The 18,629-nt window shown below is 44.1% G+C and overlaps 1 protein-coding gene and 1 pseudogene across 1 annotated transcript; one reads left to right on the plus strand and one right to left on the minus strand.

The window, feature by feature from the left end:
• Positions 1-2,441: 2,441 nt before the first annotated feature.
• Positions 2,442-3,365, plus strand: LOC128047439 (olfactory receptor 6C75-like; annotated as a pseudogene).
• Positions 3,366-16,121: 12,756 nt separating this feature from the next.
• Positions 16,122-17,444, minus strand: LOC128047441 (olfactory receptor 2AP1-like). The gene is given in 3 exon segments (XM_052639643.1): positions 16,122-16,648; positions 16,651-17,042; positions 17,410-17,444. Coding segments are annotated over 3 exon segments (954 nt in total).
• Positions 17,445-18,629: the final 1,185 nt, after the last annotated feature.

Raw genomic sequence — 18,629 nt, forward strand, 5'->3', positions numbered from 1 at the left:
AAATCTTATTCTCCACAGGGACCCATTAACAGTCCCCAAGGCCCCAGCCCCGCCTTTGCTTTCTGAACCTGTCCCTTTGGCTGCTAACGAGGTGTGAGAGCCTGCACTCTGCTCATCAGCTGGGACCATCTTGCTTGGTACAATCCCAAACACAATCTTATGGGAAATCTATCACAGAGGCCCAGACCTGCCCATCTGGAGCTTCTCGTCATGGACTCAGTGGAAGAAGGATGCTTCTTCACATAGGAAGGTGAGGATATCGTGGAGGAGTGCAGGGCAATAGAAGGTGTCTTGGAGCAGAGGTGCCCATGACCGCAGTGTACTTCAGCAGAAGACTTGTCTCAGCGGCTCCCAGAGCTGGACTCAAAAGAAGCCGCCTGTTCTCATCAGCTGGTGTAGAAGGTGGATGGCAGTGTTTGGTGTTAGGCTGGGCAATCACCAGCTCCGGGAAGCAGAGCCCGAACTTTGATCAGAATCCTAAGTGGTCCTAGACTCAAGCTCTCACGTGGGACTGGGGGCAGCAATGTGCGAGTGTCCTTTCTGGGGTTTCAGGGGCCAAGGCTGCCACGCGGCCTTGTTGTGGTGTAAAGAGTTATGGGCTACAGAAATCGGGTTTTGCCAGCCCGGGACACAGAGAGCGCGGGACGTGTGCTCCCCCCGCACCGGAGCAGCAGGCTGTGCCGCTTCCTCTTCCTCGCCTTTTTCCTCAGCGCAGAGAACGCGCTGGGTTTCTTGAAAGAGAATGACTGTAAGAGGAGGGACCCCCACCCGCCCCCGGTGAGGTGACTTCTGTGTCCTGCGTCAGGGGCCGTGGTAGCTTTGAGGACTAGCTACTATAACTGAAACGGAAGCAGGGGTACCTCTAGGCTGCCCTGGGAGCGGGGTCACGCTGGGGTGAGCAAACACTTTGCTTGCATGAGCATCACTAAAAAGAACTTAGCCCCTCCGCCGGACAGAAACATTTACTCTGTGCTACAGACCTCTGGGCGCCCCTGGCGGCTCAGTGGTAAAGAATCTGCTGCCGATGCGGGAGACATGGGCTCAGTCCCTGGACTGGGAAGATCCCCTGGAGAAGGAAATGGCAACCCGCGGCAGTATCCTTTTTTTTTCCTTCTTCAGTATTCCCCTCTGGGAAATCTCATGGACAGAGGAGCCTGGTGGGCTACAGTCCCTAGGGTCACAACAGAGTCAGACGTGACTGAGCGAATAAGTGACGCCAGACCTTTAGCTTCCTACTGAGACGCCAGAGCCAAGCACCGTCACCAGAGAGGTGGTTTCCTGAGCAGACTGCAGGAACGGGCTTTGAGGCGAAAGTGCGTGTGCAGCGCCACGCTCCCCGGTCACTTTCCTAGGGATGCCAGTTCTGCAAGCTGCTGTCATTCCCCATCTCTCTGACCTGCCAGCACGGAGACTTAAAAAGGCAGAGCAGATCCTGGGTTGACAATTTGTGCCACGTTGTTGAGCAGTTCCCCGACATCCCTGGTCTCCAATCTTTTCTGTGAAATGATTATACTAAACTACACCTGGTTATACTAATCTAAGACCTGTCATACTGTGGGTCAGTAATTCATCAATGATATTAACTGAATGGTAAACAATTAAGATCAATAAAGCTAAACTTTCACTTAAGGTTGAGAGACCATCACCGAGAGATTTGTTTCTATTTTCATAGCATTTGGAAGTAGTAAGCGCTTTCGGACAGAAGTCGCTGAAGTCCCAGCTGTGTGACCTAACCTCTCTGGAACTTCTCTATGTCTCAGAATCTCCTTGTGTAGAAGAAGGAGTGAGGGAATCTGACACTCACGATTATTGTGTAGAGCAAGAGAAACACAGGATTTCAGTGACCAGCAAAATACCAAGCACTAGTAAAGTTTTCAACAATGTTGATGATTATAATTTGAACCATAGAATTTGTTGCATGTTGTAAAAGACATATTCAAAGGGAATATTATTATACTACTGTTGTCTTTATTTAAATATAAATTGGTAATACCGTATTTTATAACTTGTAGATGTGAATAACACTGCCTACTCATCATGCCATATTTAAGAATACACTAGTGATTTCAACATTAAAATTAGACCTTGAGAAACACATAAGAATCATTGATATCACATGACAAGTGAATTACATCCTTTATTTATTTAATTCTCACCAGTATGTGAGCTATAGATCCTGTCTTCCTTTTACACAGAGTGAAAATGAAGTTCACAAATGTCAACCATTAATAACTTTCCAAGAGAATCAATCTCTCAAAGGATTAGAACTCAGTATTGAACTAGTATTGAAGTCATGCCTTGTTGATCCAATAACCAGCGAACAGGACTGCTTTGCTCTCCATGTCGCTGCCTTCTTGGGTAGTTAAGGAGCTTGACCTTGTGCGCCTCTAAACCTTTGTTCTCGCTGTGATGTCTCTCTTGCAGGCTAAGACCCGCAGACGATGCTGCTGTGGAAAGGAATGTTGATGGAACTGAGAATGGGACAGCTGTCGAAGAGTCCACCATGGAGAGCTTCACTGCTGCCCAGCACCTGGGCAGAGTCCTCTTCTTGGTGCTCTTGCTGGCACGCCTGGCCCCCGCTGCGGGCGATGCACTCAGTCACCATGACCTGGGCTGACTCCAGGCTACAGACACCTGTGCGTGTTGCTTCACAAGTACAGGTGTTCCTAAACTGTTGGTCATCTTTCTTTCAGGCAAACAAACAATTTCCTTTGCTGCCTGACTCACACAAGGCTTTGTGTTAGTATTTCTGGGAGCAGCAGGCTTCCTCCTCATAGCAGTGTTATCTTTGGACCAATACTTGGCCATTTACAAGCCTCTGTATTCCACAACCGTCATGAACCCGAGCACCTGCTGCCTCCTGTTCACAGCCTGCTGTGTTTTGGGGTTCACCATTATTTCTGGTCTGGTGGTGAAGGTGTCCCAGTTCTCTTTCTGCAGCCCCCAAGTCATCCCTTACTTCTTCTGCGACCTTGGCCCCCTGATCCATCTCTCCTCCTCTGACACTAAACTTGAAATGTATGCCTTTACCCTTGCTTTGTGTGTCCTTTTGACATCCCTCGTCGAAAGTATCACTGTGTAAGCAACATAGTAGCCACAATCCTGTGACTCCTTCAGCCAAGGAGCGACGGAAAGCTTTCTCCACCTGCTCCTCTCACCTCAGTGTCCTCTCCCTGACGTATGGCAGCTGTGTGTTTATATACGTGAAACCAAAGCAGGTGAGCAGGCTGGGCTCCAACAAGGAGGCTGCCCTTGTGAACGCAGTGGTGACCCCACTGCTGAACCCTGTCACCTACACCCTGAGGAACAAGCAGGTCCACCAGGCTCTGAGAAAAATGATGTTCAGGATGAAAATATCAAGCTAAAAAAAAAAAATCATATGGTCTTGGAGTGGAAGGCTTCAGAAAACCATTTGTCTTCATTCCAGACACTGTAGCAGTCCCCAGAGCTGTCATGGGAAGTCTGTGGCAGACCTTACCTGATCTCTGTTAACTCATCCCCATCAGCGAAGATCTGTTTTCTCAAGGCCGCTTTTCACCTTGGTGTGCATGAATATTTTCTCCCTAAATATGCCACATACTGATGACATTTGACTTTGACTGTAAAATCCTTTAATACATTTTCATTCTTCCCTCTGATATAAACCATGTTTTGAAATTTCTGAAATTTAGTAACTTATGCTCTTTTTATTTTACTACCATCTGGCCCCAATGGCAACCCACTGCAGTATTCCTGCGTGAAGAAAGGCATGGACAGAGGAGCCTGCTGGACTACAGTCCATAGTGCCACAGGGTCGGACACGACTGAAGTGACTTAGCATGCACGCACCATCTGACCATCAACATCAGTCAACCGAATTACAATCATGTGGGGCATCTCAGGCAGCTCCGCACGGGTAAGGAATCCACCCGCAACGCAGGATACGTAGGAGACGCGGGTTTGATCCTCAGGTCGGGAAGATTGCCTGGAGAAGGGCATGGCAACTCCCTCCAAGCACTCATATAATTAAAACAATAAAGGAAAAGATAACTATAGTACCAGTCCTCAGGTCTGCAGGCCCTTCATGCCCACCTCAAGGAAATAATGGTTCTAGTGCCCTTCATAATGGGATATAGATAGCTTGCACCTGATGCGCTCTTAATTGCTGCTTTTAGACAGCTTCGCTACACATGTAGGGATCACGTTCATGCTGAAGGAAACAGAACTGTGTCAGCTCTCAGACCATCCTCTGCTGCTGCTGCTAGGTCGCTTCAGTCGTGTCCGACTCTGTGCGACCCCATAGACGGCAGCCCACCAGGCTTCCCCGTCCCTGGGATTCCCCAGGCAAGAACACTGGAGTGGGTTGCCATTTCCTTCTCCAATGCATGAAAGTGAAAAGCGAAAGTGAAGTCACTCAGTCGTGTCCGACTCTTAGCGACCCCACGGACTGCGGCCCACCAGGCTCCTCCATCCATGGGAGTTTCCAGGCAAGAGCACTGGAGTGGGGCGCCATCGCCTTCTCCGGACCATCCTCTAAGGAGGGGGATTAACCACAGCACTCCACAGCTGATCAGTGCTTCTATTTTCTAAATAATTTATTCCAACTCCAGTTGCAAAATGTGTACTTATGATGGTTCTTATCCTAAAATTGTTGCTACAGAATGGGTGTGCTCATCAGTGAAAAGGAGCAGTTAATCCACACTTGTCTGATCGCTTCCAAAGTCACAAGGCAATGAAATATAAGTTATTTGCTTATCAACCTACTTCGTGTTACTAATGAAAATAATTTAAACAGTTTTTTCTGGTAGACTTGTGGTGTCAACTACAAGGTTATCTTCTGAATGATAACTTCTTTTAAAGCCAACATTTCTATTATCTCAATTCTCATCCTTTGTGTGCTTTTAGCTCTTATTTCCAGGATAGAAATGTGTCTGTTTCATTTCCAGAGGAAATACGTCTAGATTAATACCGTTTTTCTTCTCTCTTGTTTGCTTTTTAACCCAAACTCTGAGATTAAATAATCACAGATGAATGTTATGAAATATGTCCTACACCGTGGTTGAATCATACTTGGCCTTGAAGGTCATATTACAAAGTTTATATTCATCTTCCTGACAATGAAGAGGTATCAAATGCATTCTAAAAATATCACAGGTATGTTCTGATTAGCTGTGTATTTAATTCATAGCTGTGGATGTTGCATGAAAAAGACATTGGAAAAACAAAGATCAAAGGAGGAGAGTGGATACAAAGACTGTTGCAGAAATCCAGAGAAAGAGAACGATGGCTTAGGGGGCTGGCGGTGGAGATGGAATGCAAAGGGCCCGCTCGTAGACTCTGAAATAGTTTGCATTGGAAGCCCTGAGTTCTGAGGCTCCTGCTGCCTTCCTCTAACTGGTCAACCTCCTAAAGTACTTAAGTCATGTTATCCATAGCATGTGGCGATTGAGCCAGACAATCTCAAGTCCACTTGAAAATGACTCAAGATGTCGTAGGAGCATGGAAATAATGCTCCACCCTGAGAGATAAACTACTGAAAAGTGTACTGAAGTCGTTGATGTTTAGTATTTTATTAATAAGTTGAGGAATCAAGAAATGACAGGAAGCCTTCTTAGGTTTAATCAAGACTTGATTATAATTTATTATACTTAAACTATTCAGATGTACTTTATGTTACTTAAGATAGAATATGATTGAGTGGTGGACTTGACGAATAGAAGAATGAACTCCAGGAAGCCAAAATTTGATGTATGAATCTAGCCTGGTCATTGCCAGCTACAGGTGGTGCCCAGTGAGGACACATGCTACCGTGCAGATTCATGCGCTAGGCTCTGGTGCTGTGAAACATTTTATAGAGACAAGTCCCCTAACCTGATTCTGCATCAAAGGTGTTTCCATTCATAACATTTAAGATGATTTTATTGACGTATGACTGACAGAAAAACTGTAGATGTTTAATGTACGTTATTTGATGTGTTTGGACAGACATAGACATCTGTGAAATCATCACTAACAAATCACCTCCACAGGCTTCTTCTTGCCATCTTTGTTCATAGGCAATACCGTATTATATATCATAGGCCCTATGTCACACATATCTCCAGAAATTATTTATTTCATATAACTGAATCTCTGTATCCTTTGATCAATACCTCGCTATATCTCCCTCACCCAAGCCCTGACCATCACCATTCTATTCTCAGCTTCTGTGGGTTTGATTAAACTCCACACACAGGTGAAATCATACAGTGTTGCTCCTGCTTGTGTCTGGCTTATCTTACTTGGAATGGTGTCCCCAGGCACATCCATGTTGTCACAAATGCCAGGATTGTCTTCCTTTTATTTTAAGGCTGAATGAAATTTACTTAAGTGCTCATGCTGGTGTGCTCAGCCATGTCTGACTCTTCGCAGCCCCATGGACTGTAGCCTGCCAGGCTCCTCTGCCCATGGAACTTTCCAGGCAAGAGTAGAGAAGCGGGTTGCCATTTCCTCGTACAGGGGATCGTCCAGACCCAGGGATCAAACCCACCTCTCTTACACGGGCAGACGGATTCTTTAGCACTGCGCCATCTGGGAAGAGTGTTCTCTCTTTCTCCCTTGTTTCAGTTCAGCTCAGTAGCTCAGTCATGTCTGATTCTTTGCAACCCCACAGACTACAAACACGCCAGACTTCCCTTGTTTATCATTCAAAAAAAAAAAAAAAAATACCAGCTCTTAGTTTTGCTTAACTTTTTTCATCCCTTTTGTTTATTTTCTTTATTTCAGCTTTGGTCTTTGTTATTTCCTTCCTTCTATTGACTTTCAACTTGGTCTATTCACTTCTAGTTTCTTAAGCTGTAAAGTTGGGTTGATTACTTGATATCTTTCTCTTTTTCAACATAGTAATTCACCATCACACGTTTCCCTCTCGGAATTGCTTTTCCAACATGTCATAAGTTTTGGTACATTGTGTCTTCATTTCCATTTGTTTCAAAATATTTTTCTCCTTTGACTTCTCCTTAACTATAAGTGTTCGGGAATATGTTGGTTGTTTTTCACATATTTGTAGGTTTTCTAATTTTCCTCATGTTCTTGATTTCTAGTTTCAAACAATGGTGATCAGAAAATATACTTGAACTTATTTCAGTCTTTAATTTTGCTGAGCCCTGTTTTTTGATCTTATGGTATATCCTGGAGAATGATATGTGCACACTTAAGAATAATATGCATTCTGCTGCTGCTGCCTGGCTGGATGGGATGTTTTTAAAATGTCTGTTAGGTTCATTTGATCTAGCACATGGTTCAAGTCATTTTCTGGTTGATTTTCAGTGCATGATGTGATGAAATCATCACAATGATGAGAGTGGGGTGTTGCGGTCACTACTTGCATTATTGTCTATTTCTCCCTCAGTTCTGTCATTTGCTTAATATGTTTAGGTGCTCCGATGTTGGGCACATATGTAGCATAGCTACGTATGATTGTTACACACACACACAACTGTTACGTCATCTGATGCACTGACTCCTTTATCATTATGGAATGACCTTTGTCTCTCATTACCAACCCAGCGCCCCCGGTGTCAACACGAGTGGCAGGAGTGCCACTTGCAGCTCCAAGGCCCCAGGAACCCCGGGGGCTCAAGCAGCATCAGTGAGGGCATGAGCAACACTCTGGCATGAGTGAGGGCATGAGCAACACTCTGGCATGAGTGAGGGCATGAGCAACACTCTGGCACAGACACTGGAAGGCAGAAAGTGCAGATTCTCAAATGTAGCCAGAGGCAGCGCAGCTAGGAAAAACCAGAAACTTGTGCTATAATGCCACCCACTGAAAATCAAAAGAACGGTCTCTAGTTACCAATCTGTTGACTTGTTAGAATCAAAGTAAACACATCTTTGCCTAAATGAGAATAGTGTTCATTATGTGATGTGGACTGGCTGAGGAACAACTCATAAAGCACCGTGAAAAACCACAGTAACACAGTATCGCAAAAAGAAGATGACAATCCTGCAGAAACCAAACTTGAAGTCATGGAAGGTTGTGATGTAGCTGATGGAGAATTCAAAATAGTGGTCATAAAAACTCAGTGAGCCGCAAGAAAACTCAGAAAGGCAGTTCAGTGAGTTCAGGAATAAAATTAATGAAAGAAAAAAATGTTTACCAAAGAGTCTGAAACTCTGAAAACGAGCAAACAGAACTTCTGGAGCTGAAGCACTTGGTAAATGGGATGAAGAGTCCGTCAGGAGACTCTGAAAATAGAGCAGCCATCTGGAAGTCAGAGTCAGCAAGCTCAGAAACAGAAGTCTAGAAGACGGCGGGGGAGTGGGTGGACGTGCAGCACCTCTCTCCCCATGCATGCATCAGGAGCACACCTTGAGACACAGAAGTGCATGCAGAACTCCAGCTGAGAGTGGACAGGAGTCCCTGACCAGTGGACAAGAAGATATAGAACCACACAAAACTCAGTAGGATGAAGGAACTAGGGGGAAACACGAGTGTTAGTAGGACCGGACCAGCCCTCCATGGGTGGGGGAACTGAAGCAGGGGTCCCATCCCCACGTCAGGGCAACTGTCTGAGTCAGAGGAGAAATATTTAAGACTGAGAGTGAAACAGCTGATCTGTGGGAGCCTAAACGGAATGAGAATCACACAGTCCTTGCTGCAGCCGTACACATCGCAGACAGGAACGCTGGTCTCCTGGAAGGAGCAGCGGCTGGGAGCTGGAGTTTAGGGATTGTGGAGCAATCCCAGGGTGAGGGCTGCTCTTGATTACAGACGGATGGATTGAGGGGATTTGAGGGAGGAGATCCTGGTGGGAAATGCCAGTGGAGGAAAGCCAGGCAGCCCTGGAAGCAAAGCGGTACTGCTTAGTCACGTGTGGGGATGGAGCCATCACCATAGCCTCCCTCTCCCCACATGCCAGCATCAGCAGCTGAACAATAGAGAGGCTGGCCCATCAGATGCCTGGCACACTGAAATGGAGAGTAGGACCCCACCCAGGGTGCCCCTTTAAGTGCCTGACATGCTGATCTACAGAGTAGGACCCCAGTCAGGGGGGCCCCTCTATGTGCCTGACGTGCTAAACAACAGAGAAGGACCCCAGGCAAGGGAGCCCACTAAGTGCCTGAATGGGCGGAGCAATAGAGAAAGACTGGTTAAAGAGGCATTCTGATCACCAGCTGCTGCTGCTGCTGCTAAGCTGCTTCAGTCATGTCTGACTCTGTGCGACCCCATGGACTGCAGCCCACCAGGCTCCTCCACCCATGGGATTCTCCAGGCAAGAGCACTGGCGTGGGGTGCCATCGCCTTCTCCGTCAAATAAGCTAATCCTCTTCAAATCCTTGCTTACAGGTCTACTTCTGACTAATTCAAGTCAGACACTGAATTTTCTTCTACTACCTAGTTCATTTCTTCAAAAATTCACAACTTTTTTTCTGGTTTCAAAACAGAGCTTTAATAATTATAACATGTGGTATGGTCAGAAATTGACAACTTTTGTCCATGTTTATATACACAATAGGTGCTTCCCAGGTGGCTCAGTGATAAAGAATCTGCTTGTCAATGTAGGAGACTCAGGAGACACGTGTTCGATCCCTGGGTCGGGAAGATCCCCTGGAGAAGGGAATGGCAATTCATTCCAGTAATCTTGCCTGGGAAATCCCATGAACAGCGGAGCCTGGCAGGCTACAGTCAAGGGGGTCACAAAGGGTTGGACATGGCTGAGCAAGAGTGCTCGCGCGCATGCACACACATGCACACACACACACACACACACAATAATATGAAGGTTCTTCTGTGAATCAATTCTTTATCTAAATTTACATGGGTTTCTGCATGAGGAATGTCTTTCACATCAAAAAACCTGATTTATAAGAAGTTTATCAAGGACTTTTTGACCAGGGTAAATAACCCATTTCTCCCAGGTCCTCCTTCTTTAATTAAAATACCCTGGACATAACACAGCAAAGAACCATAGAAAGATTCTGGAAGAGTAGAAAGAAGCCGTGGACTGCCTAGGGGCAGCCCTGAAGAACAGCATGCCAGTCCTTTCCCTGTTTCCTTATTGCCTCTCGTATTTCCCAGGCAGGGTGCAGCCTAATCCTCCAGCACAGAATCGCCAGAGGGTAGATTTTTTAAACTATTTCAAGAAAAAAAAAAAAAAAAAGCCTGTGCCCCCTAGCCAAAGGACTGAGAAGACAGTGGCCTAATAGAAAATGAATTTTTATCAGTACCAATCTTACTCCAACTTCATGCCAACCTGAAAAACCACACCTTCTTCATCAAGGTTGAGCAGTGATTTGTGCTTCCCCACATATTCATGATAAAAAATAAACATAAATAAATTCACAGCAAGCTTGGAGCAGAGAAACCATCTCAACTTGACAAAAAAAACACCTACAAAAAAGAGGTAACATCATCAGTTCAGTTCAGCCACTCAGTCGTGTCCGACTCTTTGCGACCCCATGAATCGCAGCACGCCAGGCCTCCCTGTCCATCACCAACTCCCGGAGTTCACACAGATTCACGTCCATCGAGTAGGTGATGACATCCAGCCATCTCATCCTCGGTCGTCCCCTTCTCCTCCTGCCCCCAATCCCTCCCAGCATCAGAGTCTTTTCCAATGAGTCGACTCTTCGCATGAGGTGGCCAAAGTACTGGAGTTTCAGCTTTAGCATCATTCCTTCCAAAGAAATCCCAGGGCTGGTCTCCTTCAGAATGGACTGGTTGGATCTCCTTGCAGTCCAAGGGACTCTCAGTGCTAAAAGACTAAATGCTTCCTCTCTGAGATAGAGAACATGACAACTCTGTAAGTTCTAGCCACTGCAGTAAGGCAAGAAGAAATAAAATGCATAAAGACTGGAAAGAAAGAAAGAAAACTGTTTCTGTTGGGAAAGTATATGAATATCTACAGAGACAACCCTAAGCAACCTACAAAAGTATCACTAGAACTAACGAGTGAGTTCCGTATAATCACAGGGTGCAAGATCAACCCCCCAAAAGAAAGACCACATATTTATATAATCACAATAAAACTGTGGAAACAAATTAAAACACATTGCCATTTACAATAGCTCCAAAGGAAATAAAATACTTAGGTATAAATCTAACAAAATATGTACATAATCTATGTGTGGAAAGTAGACACTGTGATGAAAGAAATCAATGCAGTTCAATTCAGTCGCTCAGTCATGTCTGACTCTCTGCGACCCCATGAATCACAGCACACCAGGTCTCCCTGTCCATCACCAACTCCCGGATTCACTCAAACTCATGTCCATTGACTCGGTGATGCCATCCAGCCATCTTGTCCTCTGTCATCCCCTTCTCCTTCTGCCCCCAATCCCTCCCAGCATCAGAGTCTTTTCCAATGAGTCAACTCTTCACATGAGGTGGCCAAAGTACTGGAGCTTCAGCTTCAGCATCAGTCCTTCCAAAGAAATCCCAGGACTGATCTCCTTTAGGATGGACTGGTTGGATCTCCTTGCAGTCCAAGGGACTCTCAAGTCTTCTCCAACACCACAGTTCAAAAGCATCAATTCTTCGGTGCTCAGCTTTCTTCACAGTCCAACTCTCACATCCATACATGACCATAGGAAAAACCATAGCCTTGACTAGGCGGACCTTTGTTGGCAAAGTAATGTCTCGGCTTTTGAATATGTTATCTAGGTTGGTCATAACTTTCCTTCCAAGGAGTAAGCATCTTTTAATTTCATGGCTGCAGTCACCGTCTGCAGTGATTTTGGAGCCCCCCAAAATAAACTCTGACACTGTTTCCACTGTTTCCCCATCTATTTCCCATGAAGTGATGGGACCAGATGCCATGATCTTCCTTTTCTGAATGTTGAGCTTTAAGCCAACTTTTTCACTCTCCTCTTTCACTTTCATCAAGAGGCTTTTTAGTTCTTCTTTACTTTCTGCCATAAGGGTGGTGTCATCTGCATATCAGAGGTTATTGATATTTCTCCCGGCAATCTTGATTCCAGTTTGTGCTTCTTCCAGCCCAGCGTGTACTCTGCATAGAAGTTAAATAAGCAGGGTGACAATATACAGCCTTGAGGTATTCCTTTTCCTATTTGGAACCAGTCTGTTGTTCCATGTCCAGTTCTAACTGTTGCTTCCTGACTTGCATATAGGTTTCTCAAGAGGCAGGTCAGGTGGTCTGGTATTCCCATCTCTTTCAGAATTTTCCACAGTTTATTGTGATCCACACACTCAAAGGCTTTGGCATAGTCAATAAAGCAGAAATAGATATTTTTCTGGAACTCTCTTGCTTTTTCCATGATCCAGCGGATGTAGGCAATTTGATCTCTGGTTCCTCTGCCTTTTCAAAAACCAGCTTAAGCATCTAGAAGTTGATGGTTCATGGATTGCTGAAGCCTGGCTAGGAGAATTTTGAGCATTGCTTTACTAGCATGTGAGATGAGTGCAATTGTGCAGTAGTTTGAGCATTCTTTGGCATTGCCTTTCTTAGGGATTGGAATGCAAACTGACCTTTTCCAGTCCTGCGGCCACTGCTGAGTTTTCCAAATTTGCTGGCATATTGAGTGCAGCACTTTCACAGCATCATCTTTCAGGATTTGAAATAGCTCAACTGGAATTTGATCACCTCCACTAACTTTGTTTGTAGTGATGCTTTCTAAGGCCCACTTGACTTCACATTCCAGGATGTCTGGCTCTAGGTGAGTGATCACACCATCGTGATTATCTGGGTCGTGAAGCTCTTTTTTGTACAGTTCTTCTGTGTATTCTTGCCACCTCTTCTTAATATCTTCTGCTTCTGTTAGATCCATACCATTTCTGTCCTTTATCGAGCCCTTCTTTGCATGAAATATTCCCTTGGTATCCTCATTTTCTTGAAGGGATCTCTAGTCTTCCCCATTCTGTTGTTTTCCTCTATTTCTTTACATTGATCACTGAGGAAGGCTTTCTTATCTCTCCTTGCTATTCTTTGGAACTCTGCATTCAGATGTTTATATCTTTCCTTTTCACTTCTCTTCTTTTCACAGCTATTTGTAAGGCCTCCTTTGCATTTCTTTTCCATGGGGATGGTCTTGATCCCTGACTCCTGTACAATGTCACGTACCTCTGTCCATAGTTCATCAGGCACTCTGTCTATCAGATCTTGTCCCTTAAATCTATTTCTCACTTCCACTGTATAATCATAAGGGATTTGATTAAGGTCATAGCTGAATGGTCTAGTGGTTTTCCCTACTTTCTTCAATTGAAGTCTGAATGTGGCAATCAGGAGTTCATGATCTGAGCCACAGTCTGCTCCTGGTCTTGTTTTTGCTGACTGTATAGAGCTTCTCCATCTTTTGCTGCAGAGAATATAACAAATCTGATTTTGGTGTTGACCATCTGGTGATGTCCATGTGTAGAGTCTTCTCTTGTGTTGTTGGAAGAGGGTGCTTGCTATGACCAGTGTGTTCTCTTGGCAAAACTCTATTAGCCTTTGCCCTGCTTCATTCCATACTAGGCCACATTTGCCCTTTACTCCAGGTGTTTCTTGACTTCCTACTTTTGCATTCCAGTCCCCTACAATGTAAAGGACATCTTTTTTGGGTGTTAGTTAGGAATCAAAGAAGCCTAAATAAGTGAGGAAACTTACAGTGTTCGTGAATTGGGAGATTCAACAGATTAACACTAGGATCTTTCCAAACTGATCCGCAGGTTTTAGGCAGTTTTCAGCAAAATCTCAGAAAAGTTTTTGTAAACATAGACAAACTTACTCTAAAAATTATATTGATTGGCCTGGGCCATATAATTTTTTTTAATCTTGAAAAATAAAGAAAATAGGAGTGATTACTCTATTCAGTATTAATTTTTATTGTGTAGGTACAGGAGTCAAGACAGTGAGATATTGGTGGAGACATAAACACACAGATTGGTAGAACAGAATAGATAAACCAGAAATAGACCTTTAACAATAAGCCCAGCTGATTTTTGACAAAGATATATAAATAGTTCAATGGAGGAAGGATAATTTTTTAACAAATGGTAATGGATCAATTAGACATTCACAGGCAAAAGAAAACTTCAGTCTAAGCCTGACAGCTTATACAAATACTAACTCAAAATGGATTACAGACAAACTTAAAACACAAAACATTTTTTTAGGAAACATAAGAGGAAAGGAAATTTTTGGAATCTAGGACTAAGTAGCTGTTAGGCTTGATATCAATGTATGATCTATAAGATGGAAAGCTGGTGAATTAGACCACATCACATCTGTGAAGACTGGCTGTTTTATCTAATGCACAGAAACCGATACAGAGAACTGTCTGGAGTTCCCTACCTTTAGATCAGGCTCAAAAATTACCCACCTTATTTCTACTTTGGAGAAGGGAGTGACACAGACGTGCCTGTCCTTGGAAAACCGTAACCCCAGGACTGCTCATAATCAAACCGTTTCCTACTTAAAAACCCAAATCACCAAACACTCTTTTGACAGCCTAAAATTCTTCCTAATGAGATTATACCTTAAATATAATTTCCTTCCTCAGAACAAGCTAAAAGGAAGATATGCCCTCAAGTCAGACATACTAAAATTCCAGTGTAGCTCATGCACACACAGTATCAGATGTGACTGAACCGAGTTTCCGCTAGGGCCAGTTGTCTTCTGATGGGAGTCACTTCCTCAGCGAACCTGTAAACATGATAACTGACTCCATTTTAATCCACTTTTTAATTATTAATGCACTCATTTTCCTTTTAAAGTTTTCTTAGTGTGAGTTCTATTAGCTTTTGCTACCTAGAATGTCAACCAGAATTTCCCTTAACAGGGAAGACATGTTAAGGGAAGCAGTTCCCACACCTTAAGGTCACACTAAGGAGAAAATACCACTTAGACGGGGAGAAAGCATTTCCTACTGGGATCACCTGCCTTTCAACAAACGGTTGGATCCAGAACTTGGCAACATCAGTTAGGGAAAAATAAGTGCACGGGTTTAAACTTGCTTACCTTAATTATCCTATCTGTCCTTAATAGGGCAGGGGACCACCCAGGATTGTAGACCAAAGGTTCCCACCAGAGAACACAGTTTCATGCATTTTCTCGATTGTTCCCCTTTGATCTTCAGGTTTTTAAACAGTTTTGCCAACCATATGAACTTGAGTTATTTAGTAATTATATATGTCATTAACATTACCATTTTTTATTTCCTTTTCATCCAGAGTAGATTTTAACCAAACATCCAGAATTATTATGCTAGGAAATCCTATAAAACACTCTCTCCGTTGCTGTTTTAAGTAATAAAGTTACAGAAATATGAAAAAAAAGTGCTTTTGTCTGTGTTTTAAGAAGTTGAAGAAAATTTTATTAATAATGTTTGATACAGCCAAAGATGATTCATCTTAACCACCTAGAGATACACTGAATTGTTACTATATTAACATCAACAGACCCAGAGAGAACCAGTGAGCATATAGCAGATTCATTTACATAAACAAATTCAGTTAATAAAACAACATTAATTTGTACTATGACTTTTCATAGTTTTCAGAAACAAATTTGTTTCTTAAAATTCAAACCTGAATATCTAATGGTAAAGAACAGTTCTATCTACTTTTCATAGGTATCAGAAAATTAAAGCACCAGAATGTATCATGAACGACATTTATTAAATCTGATTGGCAACACTTGAATTATTACCTTAAAGATATTGTATCTTATGATTTACGTATAATAGTTGCTCCATAAATGTTGTTTGAATTGAATTCCTATAAGACTCATCAGAAAATCGAGGAAGATATCATCAGCACAACATAGAGAACAAATGAAATTTTCAAATAAAGGAACAAGGCTTCACAGGTGGCCCAGTGGGAGAGACTCTGCACGCCAATACGGGAGACTCGGGAGACACAGGTTTGACCCCTGGGTTGGGATGCCACAGGGGAGGAAATGGCAGCTTACTCCAGTATTCTTACCCAGGAAATCCCATGGGCAGACGAGCCTGGTGGGCTACAGTACATGGGGTCACAAACAACGTGACTGAGCGACTGAGCGCAAACACGAGATCGAATTGCAGAATAAAGACGGTGCCATCCAGCCGAAGAGCAGCGCAGGCTGGACCGCCGGACGGGGGGCTGCTCGAGGACGGGCCTTGCCAATGGGGGGAAGCTGAACTAGAGGGCCAAGAGGACCCACTTAGCCTCCAAAGATCTATTTCTGCAGCCTCACCCTGGGCAGTGTGTCCCTCAGAGCCTGGTGGCCCTGCTTGTTCCTCACGGTGTAGATGGCAGGGTTCAGCAGTGGGGCCACCACTGCGTTCACAAGGGCAGCCTCCTTGTTGGAGTCCAGCCTGCTCACCTGCTTTGGTTTCAGGTAAATAAGCATGCAGCTGCCGTGCATCAGAGAGAGGACACTGAGGCGAGAGGAGCAGGTGGAGAAAGCCTTCTGTCGCTCCTTGGCTGACGGGAGTCGCAGGATTGTGGCGACTATGTTGTTGTATGCGATGATGGTTACAATGAGGGAAAGCAGAATGACAAACGAAGTGACAAAGAAGAAGTACATTTCAACAGAGCTGGTGTCAGAACAAGGGAGATTAATCAAGGGCCCCAAATCACAGAAGAAGCGAGGAAGGACATGGGAGCCACAGACGGATAACTGAGAAAGCTTTGTAACTGGAACCACCATGAGGGAGAACCCCCAAACTAGGCAGGCAGTGGCCAGAGGGAACACATCCTTGGGTTCATGGTGGTTGCATAATAAAGAGGCTTGCAAATGGCCATGTACCGATCCAAGGATAATACGGCCATTAGGAAGAAAACAGCTGCTCCCAGGAAAAGAAAGACAAAGGCTCGTGTGATGCAGGCAGCAAAGGAAATTTTTTGCCTCCCCAGCAGAAAGATGGCCAGCAATTTAGGTATAACGGTGGTTGTAAAGTAGCATTCTAAAAAGGAAAAACTGCTGAGGAAGAAGTACATGGGTGTCTGGAGGTGATGGTCAGCCCAGGTGATGGTGATGACAAGCGTGTTTCCTGTGATGGAGGCCAGACACATCAGCAGGTGCACCGGGAAGAGGACCTTCCCCAGGTGCTGGGCGGCAGGAAACCCCTCGAGCGTGAGTTCCGGAGCTGCTGTCCTGTTTCTCGCATCCCCCACTCATGACTTTTCCATTTCTTCAATAAACTCTCTGCGTTATGCAGTGTCATGACTAAGGAATGAGGAACCTTGTTTTATTACATAAGTAAAATAATGTAGGCATGGTGACTAGATGTGTTTATTATTTTAAACATGATATTTCATGTATAGTTTTTGTCCGTTAATAAGTATATATAAGTGATTTCTATCTTTGATTATGTTTATGGAGACACAGCCTAAAATCTTGGATAAACGAGAACTGCATGTAGCTACAAGTTTTCCTAAAATCATTTGAACAGTGCTAGTCATTTTCCTAAATAGTCTGTTGCCAAGCAGAAAAAAGTCCTTTTAGTTGTGTATCTACTTACGCAGCATATTCCTGGTGAGATCTCTCTCGTACCATGCATCTCAAGGTGAATATGGCAAAAGGGAAATTATAGCCTTAAAAACTCATGGTGATGGAGTCTGTCACTGCACACAAAAAAATCCCCCTTGACGTACTCAGGATTGGACATCTGCATTTGCAGCATCACTTGCAGGAGAATTTCTGGTGGCCGGAGTCTCAGCTTTCTAAAGTGAGTCAGATTAGAAGAGTTAACAGACAGACTCTGATCAGATTGTTGGAGATCCAACCAAGGTCAGTTTCCTACAAACTCTGAGACTAGCTAGTAAAAGAGGAGAATTTTTTCTCTGCCCTGTGCAGGCTTCCCAGGTGACGCTATGGGAAAGAACTCGCCTGCCAATTCAGGCAGTGTAAGAGGCGCAGGTTTCCCGAATCCCTGAACCCCTGAATCAGGAAGACCCTCTGGAGGAGGGCATGGCAGCCCTAGAGAATCCCATGGACAGTGAAACCTTGCAGGCTACAGTACGTAGGGTCGCAAAGAGTCAGACACAACTGAAGCGACTTCACACACACAGCGGTCAGTCTAGAGGAGAATCAATATCTACTGACCCTTTCAGTTTATATATTTGGGGAAACTTGGGCTTCCCTGGTGGCTTATATGGTAAAAAATAAATAAATAAATAAATCTGTCTGTAATGCAGACCCAGATTTGATCCCTGGGTTGGGAAGATCTCTGGAGAAGGACATGGCAACCCACTGCAGTATTCTTGCCTGAAGAATTCCATGGATAGAGGAGTCTGGCAGGCTACAGTCCGTGGGGGTCACAAAGAATCAAACACGACTGAGTGACTAACACTTTCACTCAGGGTGAGGACAAAAAGGGAGTGCTTGTTTTGACTCCCGCAATTATTTTCTAATTCATTTTCTCTCCAATTGTCTACCTAAATAAAATAACACCTTTCACTCTTTAATCCATAAATTTCTCTTACGTGAGCCTTTCTCACGCAATTAATGTTCATCTTTGATCTCTGAACTAGCCATCTGATACAGCCCTGTGTGTAAGATCAGCTTAAAGAGAAGCAGACTTTGCTTCGGTTTAAAATAAATAAATTACAAAATCAACCAGTCACACTCAGGTCATGTACTCACCAACATGCAACGAACAGTAACCAGAGACTCGTCCTCTACTCTTGTAACAAAGGAAGGTGCTGGTTTAGGCAGAAGGAAGGGAGGAAAGAAAAAGAA

Source organism: Budorcas taxicolor, chromosome 5 (genome assembly GCF_023091745.1).
Source record: "Budorcas taxicolor isolate Tak-1 chromosome 5, Takin1.1, whole genome shotgun sequence".
Lineage (NCBI taxonomy): Eukaryota > Metazoa > Chordata > Mammalia > Artiodactyla > Bovidae > Budorcas > Budorcas taxicolor.